Consider the following 21,106-nt stretch of genomic DNA (forward strand, 5'->3'; position numbering starts at 1 on the left):
AGGATTTGTTGTTGTGTTGGCAGGGGTATTTCAGATTATCCTAACTTGGTTGGTACCTGGTGACTATTAATGATCTTTAAAACAAAAGAGTCCCCTAGTGCAGTTAAATGCAAGTTTAGAACTGTTTTGTTTGCTCTGTGTGGAAGGGATAGGATGCCAAGCCTGTCCCCAGATAGCTACAGCTTTAGGGGCTAGAATGTCAGATTTGTGGGTACATCTCCTGGGTGCAGGGAGCAGGGAGGGTATTAACTTCGGGAATGATGGTTTTTTGGGAGAAAGGTACCCAGGGCTGACTCCTGAGGGAAGAAATCTGGAAAAAGCTGTTACCCACCTTCCCTGCCTTACACAGCAGGGGACAACCCATCCATCTCACACCTCTTTAATTTTCCCCTCACTGCTGAATTTCTGGTTTTGTGGCATATTCGAGGCAAATTGTTGCTTTTGAGGGCCTGGCAGAGGGTGAAACAGTTGTTCTTCCTGCCTCCAGCCGTGCCGATGGCCAGCCCGGTTGCCATGGGGATGTCGGCTCTTCCCGCCTCGGTTCATAACAATAATCAAATCGTGCCGTAACACGTCGGTAGAGAGAAAGGATGAGGAATTCAGGAGGCTGATGGTTGCATCGCTGGTGTGTTGCAGTGCTGGGGAGGGCAGGGCTGGAGGAGAGAGCGTGGGGCAGCAGCTCCTCTCCCTCGGCTGCCCGAGAGCAAAGGGCACAGCCAACCCGTTGCCATCGCTTCTTTTGGTTCTTCCTGTTTAACACCTTATGCCTTTTCTCCTGTCTGGAGCTTCAGTTGTGCTAGGTTTAGCGACAAGCCTGCTTTTTTCAGGAAACAAAACAAAGACAAGGGAAGTAGGAAGCAGCACGTGGTTGCTTTTTCCTTCTGTTCCCTCTAGGTAAATATCACGCCAGTAAGAAGACCCAGGCGAAGAGTAGTAGCGCAGCTACAAGCACGGGGTGTTATTTCTCAGCATCCCACACCGGCAGCCCTGCAGCTCCTGCCCGGGATCCCAGTGGGTGCTCAGAGCCCTGACAGAGGTGATGGTCTGGGCAGTTTTTTACCAGCACACACGATAAAGGTTGTGAGAGGGTTGTTTTTTTCCCCAGTTAGCTCTAAGTAATAGGTCTTTCAGAAACCACTCTGTTTCGCAGTTTCCATTTTTTCCCCACTTGCAGTGAACGTCTGTGTTTTCAGACGCCTTCCAAACCCGAGCACTTTGTGTCGTGGGCCGTAGAAAAGATGATTTATAGACTCTTGCTCTGTTGGAGTTTATTGGTTTGCTATGATAATTTGCTCACTACAGGGAATGGATAGCAGCATGCGCGAGCTGTCGGACTTGTGAGACGTTTCAGTAATGGAGAGTTATAAAAAGTCATTTATCCTGTGTTTCTATCGCTGCCAGGTCAGGAGGAGAGGCGGGCGGGCAATAGGTACTGTCAGTGGCAAGTGGGGGAACTTGCAGTTGATGCCAGCCCGACTGTCTGTAATGCAGGAGTCACGTTCTCCGTTCTGAGTTAGCCAGTTTATCAGCTACGGCTGTTCAGCAAGTTATCTGAAAGCATTTTGTGCACAAGGTCGGACAGAACAAAGCCTTTAGTTTAGCGGCAATTAGACTTTTATTCACGCGGCTGATAGCAAGTTATGCAGAAGAAGAATTGAGCAGTACCTGTGCACCTGATCTCAAACCCAATAATCTTCTTAGAGAAGCTCACTGCACCCTTCGCAGACTTGATGAATTCAGTGCTTTGGTTTTCTTAATTGTAATATCTTAGGGAATACGAGATTTCACGAGTGGTTACCAGAAAGCACCTTAGCCCTTCTGCCTTTTTCCACCTTCTATAATCTCCCGTTTTCCCTCACTTAGCTTCCTTTCTAGCTCTTCATCTTCTAAACAGGCCCATTATAAATAAAACCTAGTTATTGCTTCTATTTTCTTAGTCCATTTTGCTGATACATGATTCCCCTTGCAGAGTTTCCCTCATTCCTGTGGATTGAGGCAATAAACCTTGGGGGCAGGAACTCTCATTGGATTTGCTCGGGATGCAGCATGAAGGAGCCCTCAGTGATCCTCAGCACTGTTCCAATAACCGTGATTAATAGGGAACAAAGGGGCTGTGCCTGTGTGTTAAATAACAATATCTTTTATTTAGAACAAGCAGAATGAAAACATGAGCAGAATGGAAGCAGCAACAGCTTTTTTGTGGTTGGAGGTGTGTGGATCACTATCCTGTACAAAGTGACAGTTGTCTGGAAAAGAACGAGAAGAGTAAAGCACCACCCCAAATCAAAACAAACCACACACAAAAAACCAACTACAACCCTCCCATGGAGCAAAAAAATCTTTTTTTGTTGGTTTTTTTTTTTTCAGTTTCTGTGCGAAATGCAGTGTTTCTCCAGATGACAGTGAGTTGCTCTGGATTACAGTGCTTCTGCCCTTGGGGCTGAGCACTGGGATAAATGAATCCTCGGCACCCATGTCGAGAGGTTGAGAACGAGTCTCACGTGAGCTTTCCAAAATCTGAAAGTCAGCTCTGGCTCGGCGGTGTCTGTGGGATGGGATGAGTTGGTTTCCTAACGTTAAAGGTCTTGACGTAACACCTTTTTTTTTGGAAATAAAGCTGATCCCTGTTTGCAGAGCAGACTATGAGAGTCCTGGATGATTTTTGGGTGGGAGGTGGGGGAATCAGCTTCAGTTCACTGGTTTTGCCTAAGAGGAAAGGTGCTTTGCTTACAGCTTCAGATAGAATATTTTACATCAGTTATGAAAGGTGATTTCAAAGTTTACCTTGGGGAGTTCCACAGATAATTAAAATGGTTGTCAGAATAAATTAGATTTTTCTGCACTTATTTATGTCCAGTTTGTAACTGTCTTTATTGCGTGGTGGACTTCTTCCTTGATTGCACAGGTGCATCCTCAAGGTTTAGTTATAATGAAGCATAAAATAGAGGCTTATGAACAGCATTCTCAGTGTTAGCCCTGTTCAGAGTTGACAAAATACCCTGGCTAACTGTTTTCCAAAGAAAAGGTCGACCAAATAAGGGGAAAGAAAAATTCTGGCCATGGGCTATTTCAGCGCCTACGTATATAAAACGAGCTCTGGATTAGTATTGACCACTTGACTGATTTCCAGTTAATAACATTGCTCGGCACTTTATTGGTGTTGAACAAACAAACTGATTAGCTTCAGAGACTTTTTAGCCGAAGGAGCACTTCGTTAGTTCCTTTTAACATGAAAGAAGAAATGGAATTGTCAGTGACGTCCTTCTCCGTTTGGTCTTTCTGATAAGTCGTGGTCCCACGCATCAGTTTAGTGAATGTTTGGCTTTACAGGACTTCCTTCGGCCTCGAAACTTGCTCTCTGGAAACGTACTGAGAAAGGATATTAAAAAAAAATTAGATGGTATTAATATAATTATGTGTGTAGTTAATATGCATGGCAGCAAAATGCTGGACTGATAATTTTATATCGTCTAAATTAGCATTCGGTTTTCTTTCTTAAGCCGGCATGATTTTCAAACCCGTGTTGAAAAACAGTGAAGTGAAGGGAGGATTTTTGGAGGTCTCGATGAAATGATTGAAGAAGGTTACTTTTGTTGTTTCATTTTGAGAAATTTAAGAATGCTAATATAAACAAGAAGGTCATAAATGGTTGAGTAGTTCTATATAAAAACTCTAGGCTTCAGATTAGCTCAGAATGTGGAATGCTCTTGTACAAGTTTTGAAGAAACCTCACAAATGATCTTGATTTTGTAACCTTACACACTTCTGTGTTAGCCTGATGTGCTAATACCAGCTCATCTGCTCAGCTATAAATTCCTTTTTCTAAATACTTACTTACAGAACGGAACTGAGCGAGCTAGTATGGATACGGAGTTATCCATGCCTTGCCTGAGGTTAGAGGGCTTGCAGAAAATGTCCTCGTGAAAGCGAAGTGGTGCTTTTGGTGTGACGTGGGCTCATTTCACCCCCTCGGAAAGCTGAGTGTGTGTCGAGTGTGATTCTCAGAGAGTGCTGTAGGGTCAGTGGGTGAGAACCTCCCTTGCCAAGGAGAGAGCCCCAAGAACTGTGGCCGATGTGGTTTTAAGTGAAAGCAGCACTTTGAGACCCTGAGGTTTATCTCAGTGATTTACCACTGGATCAAAAGGCAGCCGGGGCTTTGCTGTACCTTTGGATCCCAGGTTTTCACCCAAGCAAGTGGCGGGCAAGAGGTGAATAAGAAATCTGGAAAATGGGAAGATCCCGGCACGTCTTGCTCTCCCTCCCAGCTTGACACGGGTCTGGCTGCTCCACTGCCACCTGGGCGTGCTGGTTCTGTGTTCCACGATTGCTCTGAGAGGTTTCTCTGAACCTCCGCCTTCAATACCTCTGCCTTTATTTCCCCGGCTACTGTGTGCAGGGCATGGGTTTTGGGGGTTACATGGGGAGAATTGCTTTTGGTAGTGCAGCACTGCCAAGTGTCCATGTGATGCTGGATCTCCCGTCCTTGGCTTAATTCACCGAAGAAGTTTTAATTTGCTGCTTGATTGATTCTTCTCCCTTGAGTACTATGGAATGTCTCACGGCAAGTCCCAATGGATGGACGTCCCCTGGGCCGCTGCTTCATTTGTCATTCAGGTCCCAGCTCAGCTCCTCCTTCTACGAGAGGGGTGGGTCATACACGAGCTCTGAAGTCACCACCTAATCGAGGCGTATGCCCACATGCTGTATTTGTCTCTGCTTTTCTTATATTTCTCTGTTAATTTAAGGGTCGCCACGTTTTGCGTATTTCTGACAGCACTGTTTCTCCGTGACTGGTAGATACAGGTTCATACTCATCAAAACCTGAATGGGACACCAGCACTTAATCATTTATCTTGGTCTTGATGTTATTTTAGTAACTACCAGTCTTCTGCTCGTTTTCTTTCCGCTGTGGTGGCACTACAGCCGTGTGGGCTTCAGCAGTAGACCAGGTGCTGAGGCTCTGTCCCCTCTCCTCTGAGGAGAGGGGACAGGAGAACAGAAATAATTCACTTTTGGCTGCAAAAAGGAGTTTCTGCATGAAGCGGTAGAGCTCCAAGGCTCTTTTCCAAGGCTGGTTCAGGAGCTGTTTTGCTGGAGCAGTGGGTTAGGAGCAGAGAGAGGCTTCCCATGTGTCCAGGCTGTATAGTTTGGTGTCACTGCTCACAGTTCTCTGCCAGCTTCTTCCTTTCTTCCCCCTTCTCCTGTGGCCTCCACATGTTCCTTCCTCTCCAGGCAGTGGACCTTGCTACTGGTGGGGCTGGTGAGGAGCAGGTGGGACGGGTGGCTGGAGGTCCCAGTGGAAGCTCTCAGGGAACGGCAGGCAATGTTATTTAGCACCTCTTCACCTCCCAAACCCATCCGCCAAGTGTCGAGATCTAATTCAACGTGCTTCCCCCTCAGCCTGCACTCTACTGCAGGGGTGTTGCCGTGAGAGCTCAGCCTGTGCTGCTGGTGACCCTCCAATGCAGTGACACCATCCAGCGTCTTCAGAATTCGTTACCATAAAGGAACAAATCCATCAGTGTCAGGGCAAAGAGTCGGTCACAACCTGGGCTTTGTCCACTTGGCTCCTCGCTGATGGTTAAACCATCCCTCTGAGACCTAGAGCTGGTTTGCTAGAAGTTTGTTAATGGGGTGCTCTCTCGTGTCTTAATTCTTAATTTTATCAAGAGACATCATATTTCTGAAATACTCATGTATATGAATCTCGAGCACAGATAATCCTTGGTACCCCAAGTTAAGGTCGATACTAGGAGGAGAACTTAGTCTGGGAACGTTTGGATTCTTCCAATGATGGGCTTGGTCTATCCAGTGTATTAAACGACGTGTGAAACTTCTCCTGAAGACGCTGGTCACAGTTGCATGCTTCGGTAGAATTCCCAGGAGGTAACGCTGAGTGTATGCCTAGGTGCTTCCTGGGCTTGGCCCCCTAACATTGCTTTTCCTGAATGTGTGATACTCCTTCTCTTGTGGGCAACAGACATTCACCAGTGGGCAAACGCATTAAATTCTCCCGAAAGCCAAGGCACCACCTCAGTGTTTGGAGACAAAAGTAGTTCTACTCCACTGGTGTGAAAATCCTGTGTATTCCCAATCAGCAGGTGACTGGGATTCTTTCTTCATCACAGCAATCTTTTTGTTTCTGTTTCCAGGTGTTTTCTTACACTGCTGACAAAGAAATCCGCACCGACGACTTGTGCCTGGATGTCTCGAGGCTCAATGGCCCCGTCATCATGCTCAAGTGCCACCACATGAGAGGGAACCAGCTCTGGGAGTACGATGCCGAGGTACCTGAGGTGTCCGGGGTGGCACCCGCAGCCTCAGAGCTCGGTGTGCCTCAGCCGTGTCGTGGGGACAGGGAGCGCGGTGGCCCAGGGTGACCCGGTGTCGCTGCGGTGATGGTCGGGCTCGATGATCTTAAAGGTCTTTTCACACGCTGTGATGTGCCCGTAGGTGCACACTCGGGATGGCAAAGCGATTTGGCTAACCTCCAAGTTTTAAAAGGGGTTTCCACACAGTTTTATTTCTAAAGGGGTGGAAAAGTCAATTATTGTTTGAAAAAGACCATTTCTAGTAGCTGGCGTTGCCTCACACTCTTAGAATCTTAAAAGAAGTATTCAGCATTTTTTATGTAAATGAGTCATAGAATCATAGAATCATAGAATGGCCTGAGCTGGAAGGGACCTTAGAGATCATTTTAATCCAGCCTCCCTACTGCCAGGGACGCCACCTCTCAAAGTAGAAAACAAGGTTTATTTATTTTTTTTTAGTTAGTTTTCCCAGTTTATTTCTTATGGCTTTTAAAGATTGTTGCTTCTGCATTGAAATTGTGTTAAATCCTTTTCCATGTACCAGTTCCCTGCTCAGTTTGATGCTGCCATGGGACAGGAGGTGACTTCCTGCATTTTGAGGAGTGTAGTTCAAAGAAACATAGTGGCTTATGGAGAGGTTGTAAAATTAATATAACACATGTAAAATCTTGGTATTTTGTGGCCGAATAGTTCTGCTTTTTAAACAGGAAGGGAAACAGAAGATGAAAATGAAAACATACGTTGGAAGCTTTTGCCTTGAGATGGAAACATGCAGTTTGGTGTGGTGAAATCCACACAAAGGTGTTGGTGTTTTCTTCAGGACAGGATCTTTCTGATATAGAAGTTCATAGAATGGCCTAGGCTGGAAAAGACCTGAGAGATCATCTAGTCCAACCTCCCTGTTTTGGGCAGGGATGCCACCTCTCGACTAGACCTGGCAACACATGGGGACCAAGCGGGAATCGAACCCGCAACCTCGATGTTGATCCTTGTTGCCAGCACAGTGCTCAAACCACTGAGCTAACCAGCCCCGTGTGTTACGGCAAGAAAAAAAACCAGACAAACCTGCCCTCGCATAGCGCTGAGCCACCAAGTAGAAAAACAACGACACTCGCCATCAAGGTGCAATTTATTTGGTAACTTCTGACACATTCTTGAGTTGAACATTTGAATTTAAACCGATTTTCTCTTTAATAAGGAAGACTCTTTCTCTTCTTAGACAAAATCCATGTATATTTTGATAAATTTGAGGTGTTTTCTAGGATGCCAACACCTGCAATTAACACCTGAGGTTGTATCCTCCTCCATTTCATTTCTGCAAGCAGATAGGTATTGCTTTTTAATCAGGTTTAGATCATTTTAAATCGAAACCGAGGAGCGTAGCGCTGACCAGAGACACAGAGCCGGTGTCACAGGTTCCTGATCTCTCTCCGGTGTCACAGGTTCCTGATCTCGCTCCGTAGGAACTGAAACAAATCCAGGCAGGTCTCTGCTGGGATCCAGGGTGGCTTGTAGGTGATGTTTGGAGTGGTCGGGGGGGTCTCACTGGTCTGATTCCTGTTTGTTGCAGAGGAGCAGCACCCTCTGCCCAGCCTGTTTTTAAAGCCTGACACCTTAAAATACCACATTTTCAGACTCCTAAATGGGAATATTTCAGGTTTATCTTGGCGATACCTTAAAGGATAAATGTTGCACGTTGAATCGATACTCATTTAGAATAGGTTGGTGTTTTCCTTTGACCATTTGATGCACAAGCTGCTGAAAATTAATTGCCTTGCTGAGCACAGGTTTAGCTGCCCGGCGCCTGCTAGTCTCGGTTTTAAAGATGCTCAGTTAATGCTGATGTATTCCCAGGACTACAAAAGTAGAAAAATACTGATGTATTTAAGACAGGTTTACAGCATTCCATAGAAGTAGCTGCTTTCACCTTTGCACATGGAAAGCTGAATTTCTCTTACCCAAATACTTCTTTAAACACTGGAAACGTGCTGGTTATTTCTCTTAAATTCAGCATAAGGGCTCCACAGGGACAATTTCTAAGCGGCTGTGTAAAGATCGAATCAGCCATTAGATGGAGCTCATAAAAAAGAAATGCACCGGGTTTTTCCCAAAGGGATCTTGGAGCCAAGAGCTCTGTGACGTGGCCCACCTCTAAAACACAGCCCCTTGCTTTCTGTACCTTTCTCAATAGACATTTTCAGAGAATTTGCTTTGCTTTACATGCCGTAACTAAATTTTCTAGAATTTTCTAGTTTAGTTTAAGGTATGCTATTTAAATATGTAATATATTTGAAAAATCATAGAGAGTACTTTGAAAGGATTTATGCATACCTTAATAATAATAGTTTATACTTACCTTGACAATAATGGAGTTCTCTTAGATCTTCCTAGCTTTTATAATTTTTTTTTCAAAAGTAGATGAGGAGCTGAGAAGGTTTTGTGGTGATGCTAAGAGAAGTAAATCTCAAATGTGTTCGTACCTGTTTGTGAACAGGTTGAATGGTTTGAAGCAGGCTATTAGGAGAGCCCCTTTTCTCATTTTCTCATACCAAAAGCATCTGAATCGGTGAAAAATGCTTTTAACACTTCAAATTATTAATACATTTTTACGTGCACTTGAGTTGCAAGTTAATTTGGAACACGAAGGGAATAGGGGTTGGAGGGTATCGGTCGGTTTGTCAGAAGAGCCCAGCCCCTGCTGAAGGAGGAACCAGAACTGAAATTTTGTATTTTGGGTCAAACTCCACCTGCCCTGGCAGCTTTTCCTGAGAGGAATTCAGTACTCACCCCACATCACGGGCTCCTGGATCTTTGCTATTCTATCCGAAATCCAGATTTGTGCTGTCCTCGTTCAGAAGATCCACCCTTAGGGCTGAGTCAGTCCGGTGTTGGGGTGTAGTGACGTGTCCAGGAGTGGCCGAGATCTTTAAAAAGTCTGCCCCTGCGAATGGTGTTGGTCTAAAATGATGATTATCAGCTGGTCCCTGAGATAAATCAGCTGGTCCCTGCCTGACAGCAAAGCTGTTGCGTGGGAACAGCATATTTTGCATTCTGTCTTCTAGAGTTAAGATGATGGTGATCCTAGAAATAACACAGTACTTCCGAGGGGTTTGTACACCTTTGGAAAAAAAAACCAAAAAGCAAACCACCAGGGAACTGAGTTTAAATTCTTTTTTGTTGAGCCAAAGCAGTTGTGACTGAGGAGATGCTGTGTATCAGCAACTTGCCTCAGGTCCTGCCACTGAAAAAAAAAAAAATCATGGGAGAGAAGGACATGTTTTTAAAATTTTACAGAGGTACATTCGTTGTGTGGCACGGAAGGGAATGTTACACTTCCCAAATGATTGCTCCCAGTTTGAAGAAAGCAAACATTTAAGTTGGGGTTTGCAGGGGTTCTGGTCGTGCCACACAGCTGGGTGGGTGGTCAGAGCGCTGAGCTCTTCTTGCATCTTTGAAACAAAATCATTTGCAATCAACAGGTGGGGGTTTTTTTCTTATTTTTGTCCCTGTTGTTCAAACAGATTGTTCCATAATTCTGTTTTTCAGTGGGACTAAAGCGGGACTGAAGTGACCCCATGGGTGACGCAGGGTTGCTAAACCTTCTGTTCCATTGCGGGTTCCTACAAGGCAGCTTTCGCTGAGCTGCTGCTTTTTCTTCACCTGATAGAATCAATTAGTTAGGTATTAACCTGTGGGAGAAAACAAAAGAGAGCCCAATATTGGTATTAATATTTATATATAAAGAAGCCCTTATATGCACAAAGTGTTGATGGTATAGCCTGGATTTAAGGGAGCACTAAATAAAGAAACTGCTGTCACCAGGAGCAGCGCCAGTGCAGAGCTGCTGCTGGCAGAGCCCTCGCAGGACGGGCACCCCGGCCTCGCCGCTTCTGATGCAAAATGGCTTTTAACACTTCAGGCTATTGTAGTTTACAGCATTTCAAAACATTTTTTTATCTGAATGCTTTTACATCTTGGCAGAAAGTCTGTTTTTCCTCTCTTTTTTTTTTTTTTAAATCCATTGCCTTCCATTATTGCATTTTAATGCTTTTCTTTCCTACTTCTTGAACACCACATTAAGATTCCTGGCTCTTTCTCAAGCTGTGCATTACATGGCAAGGGCAGCTCTATAAATCCACTGTATATGGGATGTGCCAAGTCGGAATTTCCCAGCTTTCAAAGGCTTTCCTATCGGCATGTGGTTCTATAACATATTTATGATGCTTAAAAGCTGTTTGCTTTGGAACAGGGATGGGAAGCGAGGCAGCAGATCAGCAGAAAGAGATCCGGGCTGGCGCCGGGGTTGTCCATCAGCGTGTGATCTTGCTGGGCTAAGGAAATCTGGTTTTCTGATGGTGCTAAGCAGCCGTTTGTTTGGTTTGCCCCATCCTGGGGCACTGCTCTTGGCGGGGCATTGGAGCAGGATATCCCCAGCATCAGGGTTTGACCACGCGGAGCATCTCCGGGTTTGGGCTCCCATTGTGTCACCCAGGGAGCTCCAGGCAACCTTCAGCTTGTGGTGGGATCTTACCCCATGGAACACACACAGGTGATCTCAGGAGAAGGCCAGTGCTGTAATTATGTCACAGCTGGTAGAAAATAATTTCATTTTCTCACACGTGGATATTGATGTCAGGGTTTGGTCTTGCATAATCGCTATTATTTGCCGCTGAGCATGGTGTCTCTGTGAAGCTGCTGCATTTGTATTCGCAGAGAGCTGAGGGTCTTCACAGAATTGTTTCTTGAGTCACTGTTTGACTCCAATTTCTTTTTTTTTTTTTTTCCCCTCCCCTCCCTTCCATCAGTATTTTGGTAAATGGGAGTATAGCTTTGAGGTAAGTTTGGTAACGACTGCATCCCCTGTACCGAGCCCTAGGCTAGCGCATCCCTCGCTTCTCTAGCAGTGCTGTGTCAGCACCCCGTGGCTCAGTGCCTCTCCGTAGATGCTGCTCCGACCTGCCAAACCTTATTTCCTCAGGTCTTGGGTTGCCAAGGCTCGATAGAGAATTTATGTGTCAGACAGGGATATTGTGTACCAAATGACGTAAATACAGCTCGCATCCCCCACGGCGCATCTCCTGCTCTGCAAACTTCAAACAGTGACAGAGTTTGTGACTGTTTCTCTTCTTTGAGTTATGGGACCAGCTGGAGCTGCTGGAGCCAAACTCGCTTGTACCATGAGAGATCATGGCTAATAGTTGGAATATTCCTGCAAATTGCAGTCTTGTTACTGAGTATTTGAAAGGACTTGTTCTTCAGAAATGACTAGGGAAAACATTGCAGGTTTCTTTTATTATTGCCTTCTTAGAAAGTAACGTTTAATAAAATGGGTGAAGGGAATGACTGATCTCTCGCTTCCATTACTATAGATTTTCTGTAGTCAGTGCAGCCTGGCTGAAGCACATCAGTTAAACTTTCTCTCTCCTCTACCGGAGAAAACAGCCTTTTATTACCAAAATAATTCTTAATGCCGTTTATACCCATGTGAAGAATCTACTGAGTTTGAGCATTTAATATAATATAAATGTGCAATTTGGAGAGATTGCTGCATTTCACCGTAATTTATCTCTGCGCCTCCCTTCTCCCTTAAAAGAACAGCAGACAGAAGCGAGCACAAAGCAATAATACATAATGAAACAAAACCAAGCATTGATGTTCATGCTGCTTACTCAAAGTGACATTATAAGGACATTTGTTCTTGATATTTTTAGTGGCCTCTTTATACGTACGTTACCTTTTTTCCCCCCTTACCAAACCAAACATGCCAAGCAGGGCCAGGCAAGGGAGCAGCAGCCAGGACCGGGATACGGGAGGAGCATCCCTAGCCTGCCCGCAGGGATGTAAACATTTAATTTGTTATATTTTTAATTTACTTGTGCTCGAATAGGCTTCAGGATGTTTAGTACAGGGTATTGCTGCAGTAGGAGCATCTTCCTCTGCCCCAGTCTTGCCGTGCTGTGGGGAATCCTGACTGCAGCGAGGCCCCGGGGCTCTGGGGGCAGGATCCAGGGACTGAGAGGCTCTCGAGTGGGACGGTCTAGCAAAGCAGAGCAGTGAGAACGCTGGGGTTTTTGCAAAGCCAAAGCTTAGTTCATGACTGTGCTTGTTTGTGTGTCTGTTCCCTGTGGAAGCTAGAGCTGTTTGCTCACAATTTGGCGCCCGAGTGTTCGCAGGCATCCTCACCCATCAGCGATTCCCTCCTGAGTGCTCTTCGCTTTCTCTGGTTTGCTGCTGTGGCTGCCTGACCCACCTGCCTGCTGCTTTTCCCTTTGCTTGTCTTTGTCTTTGCCGCTTTTCATTTACTTTTGCCATTTTTCTGTCGTGCAGACCCATACGTTTCTTCATATCATCACCCAGTCGTGCCTGACCCTAAGCAGGATAGAGGACGGCACCCACGGGCCCACGGTGGAGGCTTGCAATGGCAGCCCCGTCCAAACGTGGATGCTAAGAAACTACACCAGGCTGGAAGTCTTTAGAAACATTTTTCACAGCCCCACTGACTATTTCCTTTAACAAACGGTTGGAGGTTGGTATTAAAAAGCAAATGTAACATGTAAACGGCTTAAGCTACTCCCAGAAAAATGTTTCTTCATTCTCTGCCAAACCCAACAAAATTCCTTTTGTGTTTTCACATATCTTGTATAGATTATATTACCTGTGTCTAGTGTTAGCTATTATTAATTAGAGATAATTTCAGATTAATTCAGCTGTGCTGAGGTACCTCCATCACCTGTTGATGTCATTGCAACTGCGGCTGTTTGCGATAGCTGAAGATTCAGTCCCCATTCTAAGACGTGTAAATAAAGCCCATCGTGCAATGTTTGTCAGAAACAGTCTTCTTGAAAATTCCCGATTTCAAGTCATTCAATCCTAGAGCTATTAGTCACGGATAATTCTAAAGCATCAACAAAAAATTCTGAAATGTTAGTGACCGAAGGAAGCAAAATGTTGTGCCAACCCTCTGCTCTTCTTCCCTTGGTGGTTTCGCCGAGGAATGTAACAGGTAGCAATGGGGCAGCACAGCCTGCAAAGCCGGGGAGGACCAAGCTGAGGCTATTTCAACAAATGGCTTTTTTTAATTTTCCAAGTACCTTTTCTGCTCTGAACAACGTTTTGTCAGCGGCTTTCATTCTCAGAAGTCCCTTTTTAAACCTGAGAACTTCTGCAGTGAGTGCTACTGCTGGTGCCTCCCTCCAGAGTAAAGCAACACAGGATCTGTGCTCCATGGTTTTGTCATAATATATTTTGAGTCTTCTCTCAGCAGAGCCGTCATTTGCATACGTTTGGGAAGCGGAAAATGACAGAGCGTGCTCTGGGGCATCTCCAGATCTGCACAGCCAGCTCTGCCCCGTGCCTCTGCTCTCATGTTTGAGTAAAATGCCAGTTTTAGGCTAGCTTCTATGAGTACGGTGTTGCCTAGTAATTAATTGTTTCCCAAGCAAACAAGACCTTTTTTGTTGTTGTTTTTGTAATAGCATAAATAACGATAGAGCGCAGAAAGAACAAAATTTATGAGATGGTTGAAAATCCCAATGATATGGTAATCTAGCATGAAATTATACACTGAATAAAAGGGAACAGCTGATGAAGGCAGCGGCAGCATTTTTAGACTTGTTTGCATTTCTGGTTATAGTAGAAAATGATAGGAGCTTAATTGCACTTAAAACAATGTAAGTGAAGAATCAGTGATGCTTTGAGCAGTGCTATTTAGTAAACAAGCTACTTCTGTTAGCACTGCTAATTCTTTCCTCTTGTAATTAGAGGGAAAAGTGCCTTATATTCATCATCGGCTGTGTATCAAATGGCCCCTCGGTGCTTCGTTACAATATCTGCAGGCTTTTCTTGGAGAATTGCGTAATAGTTTGCTTGAAACCGAGGAGCGAATCTCTAGGGACAAGCTATTGAAAGGAGATCCGTAACACAGATTAGGAGCGTTAATACGTGACACGGTGCGAACTGCGGCGGAAAATCACGCAGCGCGACAGAGCAGGTACGTGTCTGGATGATAAAACCATGTGGGGCGTTCGCTGCGGTAGCGTTTCCCAGTGGTTTTTTTGAAACACCAGGTGATAGTTCGGGGGGTTATTTTATTTTTTTCTGATACACAAATGGTCTTTATTAGAACTGAAACTGCATCAGAGACACGGCTTGCTAAAATGACTCTTTATTTGTATAACTTCAGTTACAGTAGCATCATTTATATTATATTCTAACACTATTTGTGCTGGCAGGTGTGTGCGGGGGAGCGAGCAGCCTCCACCGCTGGGGTAGCTGCTGTCTCCCAGGAGGCATCTCTGCTGCTGCTGCTGCTGCTCCAAGACTTTGGGTCAGGCTTTGCTGTTGCGGGGTTGACTCATCTTTTCTCCCTTCTCCAGGAGGCTGCAGAACTTTACTGCCCGTCCTTGTTCCCTGGTTTGTTCCTTTGCACAGGGCTTTTCTCCCGTGGAGGCTCTGCAAACAAGATTTCAGTCCTGAACTCACGTATTTGCAGAATTGTAGAATGGTAGGGATTGGAAGGGACCTTTGAAGATCATCTAGTCTGACTGCCCTGCTCCAACAGGATCACCTAGAGTTGGTTATTCTCCTTGGCATAGGGCTCTCATCCCTGTGGAGCTGCTATAGACCTTGTCTGGCCACTTTACCTGGAGCATTAACCTACCTGTATAGGTTGCTTGACTAGTTTTAAAAGCAATGGCAGCCCCCTCCCTGGAAGTGTCCAAGACCAGGTCGGATGGAGCTTGGAGCAACCTGGTCTGGTGGGAGGGGGGCTGGAAGGAGATGAGATTTAAGGTCCCTTCCAACCTAAACCATGGTTCTGTAATCCCCTAGGGCCTGACAATCCCACAAGACAGAGCTGTGCAGGGCTTGTCTGGACTCAAGCCCCAAAGACGGACAGTGCAGCTCTTTGTAGCACAGGCACTTGAGGTGTGCAATTAATTGCTGTGATTTTGTGGGTAAAACCCCCAGATAACCATAGAGCAGTGATGGAGGGAACCGCTGCTGCTCAGCTGCGAGGGTACCTGTCTTGTTCTAAGCACACAACTTCACATTTAACTTCCCTGGATCTCTTCTTGAACGTGTTTTCCCAGTGCTTTCCAACAAGGAGATGATCTGTTTCTTCAAAATAAATTCAGTTGTCCCATTCTGACTCTCCCATTCCTCAGAAATACAGCATCACACTCTAGGAATAGAGACGAGTGTCCCAAAGAAGAAGTATGTTGGAAACAGACAAGTTTTCATCCGTCGTTCATGTGATTTTTATCAAATTCAGCAATTATTTCTGGACTAACAGCACGCTGGTCTGCAATGCACTGTGCATTCAGGTTGTTGGAGACATTAAGCTCCTTAATCTGAAATATCTTTGCTTTGAAATGACATTTCCTTGCACTTACTTTCTGCTTTTCCGTTGCGTCGACCCGTGGCTGGGCTCGGCAGAGGCACTGGCTCCCTGGGTCGCCTGGCTGGGCGTGAGGAGCTGACCTGGGCTGGGCATGAGTACCTGTCCCATGGCTTCTGTAGGACCATGAAGTAAGACCAAAAATGTGATTATATGTTTTCAGTAGTAATTATCTTGCTGCAGCTCTTCCCTTTCTCTGTTGCAGAAGCTCACCCTGAGGCACGTCAACAGCAACCAGTGTCTGGATGAGCCGTCAGAGGAGGACAAGATGGTTCCCACCATGAGGGAGTGCAGCGACAGCCGGTCCCAGCAGTGGCTGCTGCGCAACATGACGCTGGGTGCCTGAAGTCAGTGCAGACCCACTGCCTCAGCCCAGGTGTCCTCCTCCTCCTCTTCCTCCCCTCCTCCTTGCTGAGGCCAGCGATGCTGAAGCCCGAAACCCAGCTTGTCAGAGCAAAGTCATGGGGCGAGTTCCTTGATGCTCTGGGTCTTGAAACCTGTGACTGTTCAAAAGAAGCTCACCTCAGCCTGTAAATGTCAAAACACGTGTTGTTACTGACACAAACATGCTCAAAAAATGGCTCAAAAAATGGCTCCAGGGAAGCCTCTCTGCACCCTACATCAAAGAGGATGGGCTGGAGGGTGTTTTCTGTGTGTCCCACATCACCACGGAGAAGTGACCCGCTATGAAATGCCTTATTTTGCTGACTGGCACTGGGAGCCGTGCTGGCAGGTGTCTCCTGAGCTGGGAGTGTCGGTGCTGGTCTTTCTCGGTGACGTGGGGGGGATACCTGCTGTCCACGGGGGACTCGCTGAGGAACCACACAAAGTCGCCAGACAGCGAGAGCTCCGTGGTTTGTGCCAGGGAGGAAACAGAAAGTGGGATCCAGTGTTCGTGAAAGCAGCAAAACCAAGCAAAGGCTGCGCTCGGAAAATGAAATTAAATTCAATGAGGCAGCAGCAGAAGACGCGGGAATGATGCAAAGGAGGAGGAGTGACACAGGTGGGCACCGCGGACCCATGCGGGTGGAACTGGTGGAGGGGGCTGGCACCAGGCGAGCTGCCAGGGGCTACGGGGGGACGTACCTAGACTGGGACCAACCGAGAGTGCTTAGAACTCCATCGATCCCCAGCTGCTCCCCACGAGCGTCTGTCTGTCCCTGCATCCCGTGCAGAGTGCAGGGGAGAGCTTCGTCCCTGGGTCCCCTGTGCGCAGGGGGCGGAACTGGATTGACGCTCTGTCCTGGCTCCAGACATTGTTGCTTCGATAGCGACGACAGATACTTCTTTATATTTTTCGACAATTTTGTGGCTTAACTGTTTTGTTAGCATGGTGGTTAGAAACGTGCTGACGGCGCGCAGTCGTGGCAGAGGGGCCGATGCCATGGCAGGGTGTGGGAAGGGGCCCTTACGTATGGGTGACACTTCCCCTCTGTCTGGGTGACATTTCCTTCAGCGGCCCCAGCAGCTCCCTAAAACGTGTGACGGGCTGGGCTGGGTTTTTTGGCCGTAATCTGTAACTTCCCATTACCTGGAGGGATGAAGAGCCTTCAGCGGCTGCGGCATAATTTCAGCACGGGTGAGTGGTTTCCCGTTATTTCACTCACAGTTCCTCAAAAAGGTCTGGTTATGCACTAGGTCATTAAAAATGAGAGTATTTTCTGTATAATGCTCTGGTCGTTATGGATTAATAATGTCATATATGTATGTATTATAAATTTATAGATCATATTTTCTTGATGCGCACCATTAAATGAAAAGTAGAAGAATATTAAATTGGAAAAGTGATTGCCATGCATGTGTGGGAGCAAGAGTATCATGGATAGGTTAGAAGTTCATCCAGTCCAGCCTCCCTGCCCAAAGCAGGGTCAAACACAGTTCTGATCTCCAAATGGCCACAAAAATACTCAATATGGCTTAAAAGCTAGAAAAAAAATTCAGGATTTCTGTTGCACAGGGACAGCATGCAAACATTGGGAACAAATGTAAACACTGATGCCCATGCGAAAAAAAACCACGTTGTTTCTTCATCTCCTTTCAAGGGCTTTTGCCACGTGCACAGCCACTCATGCTGGCAGGTCAGGGATCTAGGCTTGAGGGGCAATCGCAGATGAAGAAAAGAGTATTTTTTTTTCTCCTTAGAATTGCTATAAAGGTTAATATTCTTATAAAGTGTATAATCCTTTGGCTAAGGTAGCAAGCTCACAGTGTTTGGGGTTGGGCAGCGCCTGCACTGCTGTGTCACTGCTCGGGCGGGCGATAAAACAAGGGAAATGCCTTGTTGGAGGAGTTTCATGCGAAGCCTCGTCGATGGAGAGCGTGGCAGTGATGGTGAGGGGGCCGTAAATGCCAGTAGCAGCATCAGAGGTGGTGAGTGGTGGGGGCGAGTGAAGAAATGTGAGTTCCAGCGCTTGGAGCCTGGCCCTTCCTCCTGCCGCTGAGTTCAGGTGTTGCCTTGGTCAGTGATTTGGGCTGAAATCATGTGAAATGGCTCATTCGGTTGCTTCTGTTGGTGAGTGTCTGAGGGTCAGCTCCCACAGCTGAGAAACGCTGGTTGGGCTTTGTTTCCCCACTTACATTCTGAGACATAAAAGAGCTCAGAAATGTGTCGAGAGGATCAGCTTCCATTTGCATAATGTGTTTAAAAATGAAGAACTCTGCAAATGCTGGATATTTATTGTTTTCACTGGAAAAGCGTTACTGGTTCTCCTGTTTTGCTAAGACTTGCTTTGATGAGCTGACAGCGAGCTGTAATGCTGGGTGGCACCAGCAAAGCAAACCTGCTGAAGAGTAAGTTGAACCATAAACTCTCTGGAAAGCCCCGTTCCTTTCCATCTCCTCCTGCTGATCCACAGGGGTGGGAGAATCAAGGTAGAGCCCCAGAACGGAGAAAAAAGCATGGATCAACCGGCCTGGGTGGGTTCCTCTGCTGCTGCATGTTCCCCTGTCACTAGGACGACTGATTGATTCGTTGCACTCTTAATATGAACAGCTGCAAACCTCCATATTCAGATTTTTTTAAATTATTTTTTTTAACACCCCCTCCCTGGCATCATCCAAGGTGAGGTTGGACAGGGCTTGGAGGAACCTGGGCTGGTGGGAGGTGTCCCTGCCCGCAGCAGGGCGTTAGAACAAGTCTTTAAGGTCCCTTCCAACCCAAATTATTCTATGGTTTGCAAAAGTCAACATTTATCGGAGAGTTTGGGAACTCGGTTGGGATCTGAGCATCGTGGATGAAATACTTCCTCACACCTATGGCTTGTTTAATTGGTGGTTTGGAGGATGCCCTTAAAAAGGCTCCTGTGCTGGGAGCACAGATTTAAATTAAAGTTATAAAAGTAGGCTGTGGATAAAAAATTACGCATTTTAAATGTTGTAACAGTTATTGAATGGTATACTGGTACTCTTTGCTGTACATTTAAATATTTATACATTTTTGTAGAATTAAAATATACCGGTTTAGTTTTCTTCTGGCCTCTCTGTCTTTTTCTACTTACTTTTTTTTGGTCTTTTCCTATATGTACTTGCAAAAAGCAGACTTTCCACCACAGCCCCTATTATATATGTCGATCCTTTATTTCACACATGCAACTGCAGAAGTAGGCAGAAAAGCTTTTCCTGCTGTGCTGCGAGTGATGGAGAGCACAGCTGGGGGCAGGTCGACATGGGCTCTCCCTCGCTGGCATCGAAGGCTTGGTTTTCCAGATGTTCCCTGGAAAACATCATCAGAAAAAAACCCCAAAAACAGTTCACTGGGTGAGAAGTGGTTTCTGAATAAATCCTAGCATGGTTTTCCCTGCAGTGGGCAGGAAAGGGTTGGACAGCCAAGGATCACGTATTCCCTGATGCCAGAGCTGTAAGGAAAAGAAAGAAGTTGGTTATATATTAAAAATAATGCCAATAATGGACCTTTAGACTTGTTTTTGTGGTGGGAGGATTTTCTCTTTTTTTTGCAGACGTGTCTTGAATCCCTTGAAGCATCTGGACCAGTTCTAGTAAGGAGGGAGGAGTGCGAATATTTGAAAAATAAAGGATCTGTGAAATGGAAATAAATCCCCAGGAGACTGAGGAAGAGATCAGTTCATGGCACCACTCTGGCAGAAGTGGTTCCTGAGAAAGTTTAGCATGAATAATCACAATAATAGGTCAGTACTGAATTATTTCAGGTGTTACTGTTGAATTGCTGGACAAAATTTAAGACTTTTTGTTGGTACCCTTAGAAAAGATTAAGCAAAGTGGTGAGAGTGTTGTAAGTGACAGAAGATCACGTACCTCACCTCTCCATTGCTTTTGAGGTATTGACAAAGCAATCAGAACTTGAAGGTGATAAAGCTTTTTTTATAATAGCAATTTTAGTTTCCTAATTCATCCTTCGACACTGTTACAATGTCCTTTGAACAACTAATTTATACAAGTACTACCGGTTAATGCCTTATTTAACAACATTATGTCCTTTCAAAGTCGCAGCCGTGGGGGAAAAAAAATTAAATGCTTTTTATCAAGGTTTACCTGCTTCAGGTTGCCTTCAGAGAGAGTCATGTTTGTGTATTTGTTTCTGATGAGCTGCAGTTTATATAAAACATTCATCGCCTCTGTACGATTAAAAAGATGACTGTCAAGTTTCTGCTCTGATTATTAAACTATTTTGCAAAGATGCAATTAACTGCAGAGCTCATGTTAATTATGGTACGTGAATCGTTTAAATGAATCATAAAATAATCTCTCTGTGAGTAATGAATGCAGACATAAAGGTTTGTTGGGTTGTGGGGTTTTTTCAGCATTTCTCAGAAATATTAATAATTAGGACTGATTATAGAGCTGAAATTGCAGTGAGTGAAACAACCTCATTTTCCTTAAAACCCACACGTGTGTTTTATCTCTTCTTTTGAGGTGTGTTTGGGGGCTTTACGGAGCCAGCCCCCCCGGATCCCCCACCTGGCACTGCTGCCACCCCCTCAAACTGGCATTTTCCCCCTGACCTGGGAAGGATTTTTGCAGAGCAAAGGTGGCAGGATCTGCCCCCAAATCCGTCTTCAAGCCGGTGGGGTTGGATGACACCCATTGGGGGACTGTTTCCGTAAATTCAGGTGGTCAATCAATAACTTAATCATTGTGGGGTGTTTTTTTTTGTCACCAGCTCTTCCTTCTGTCACCCTGAAAATGCAAACCTGGACAGCGAAAAAGCTTCTTTTTCTGTTGATACCAGCATTTTAGATCTCAACTACACAAACTTAATTTGAAGACTGCATTTGATTTTGTTTTTAATACGGTTCTTGATTTGGTTTCGTGTCATTCTGTTGTTATATGACAATGTTAATACTGTTATATATGTTTTATATTGGTAATATCGTGATATAACAATGTTAATATTGTTATATATGTTAATATAACTATATAT

At 45.4% G+C, this 21,106-nt stretch overlaps 1 protein-coding gene across 1 annotated transcript in view; it reads left to right on the plus strand.

Moving 5' to 3' along the window:
- LOC104273331 (polypeptide N-acetylgalactosaminyltransferase 13) overlaps positions 1-16,054 on the plus strand; it is a gene marked incomplete at its 5' end in the record, with an annotated part of 32,834 nt that extends 16,780 nt beyond the window's left edge. The window contains 2 exons of the mRNA XM_009868640.1: positions 6,153-6,287; positions 15,914-16,054. Of these exons, the coding sequence (XP_009866942.1) occupies positions 6,153-6,287; positions 15,914-16,054 (276 nt within the window). The remainder of the gene's footprint in view (positions 1-6,152; positions 6,288-15,913) is intronic.
- Positions 16,055-21,106: the final 5,052 nt, after the last annotated feature.

This window comes from Apaloderma vittatum, unplaced genomic scaffold (assembly GCF_000703405.1).
Source record: "Apaloderma vittatum isolate BGI_N311 unplaced genomic scaffold, ASM70340v1 scaffold4974, whole genome shotgun sequence".
Lineage (NCBI taxonomy): Eukaryota > Metazoa > Chordata > Aves > Trogoniformes > Trogonidae > Apaloderma > Apaloderma vittatum.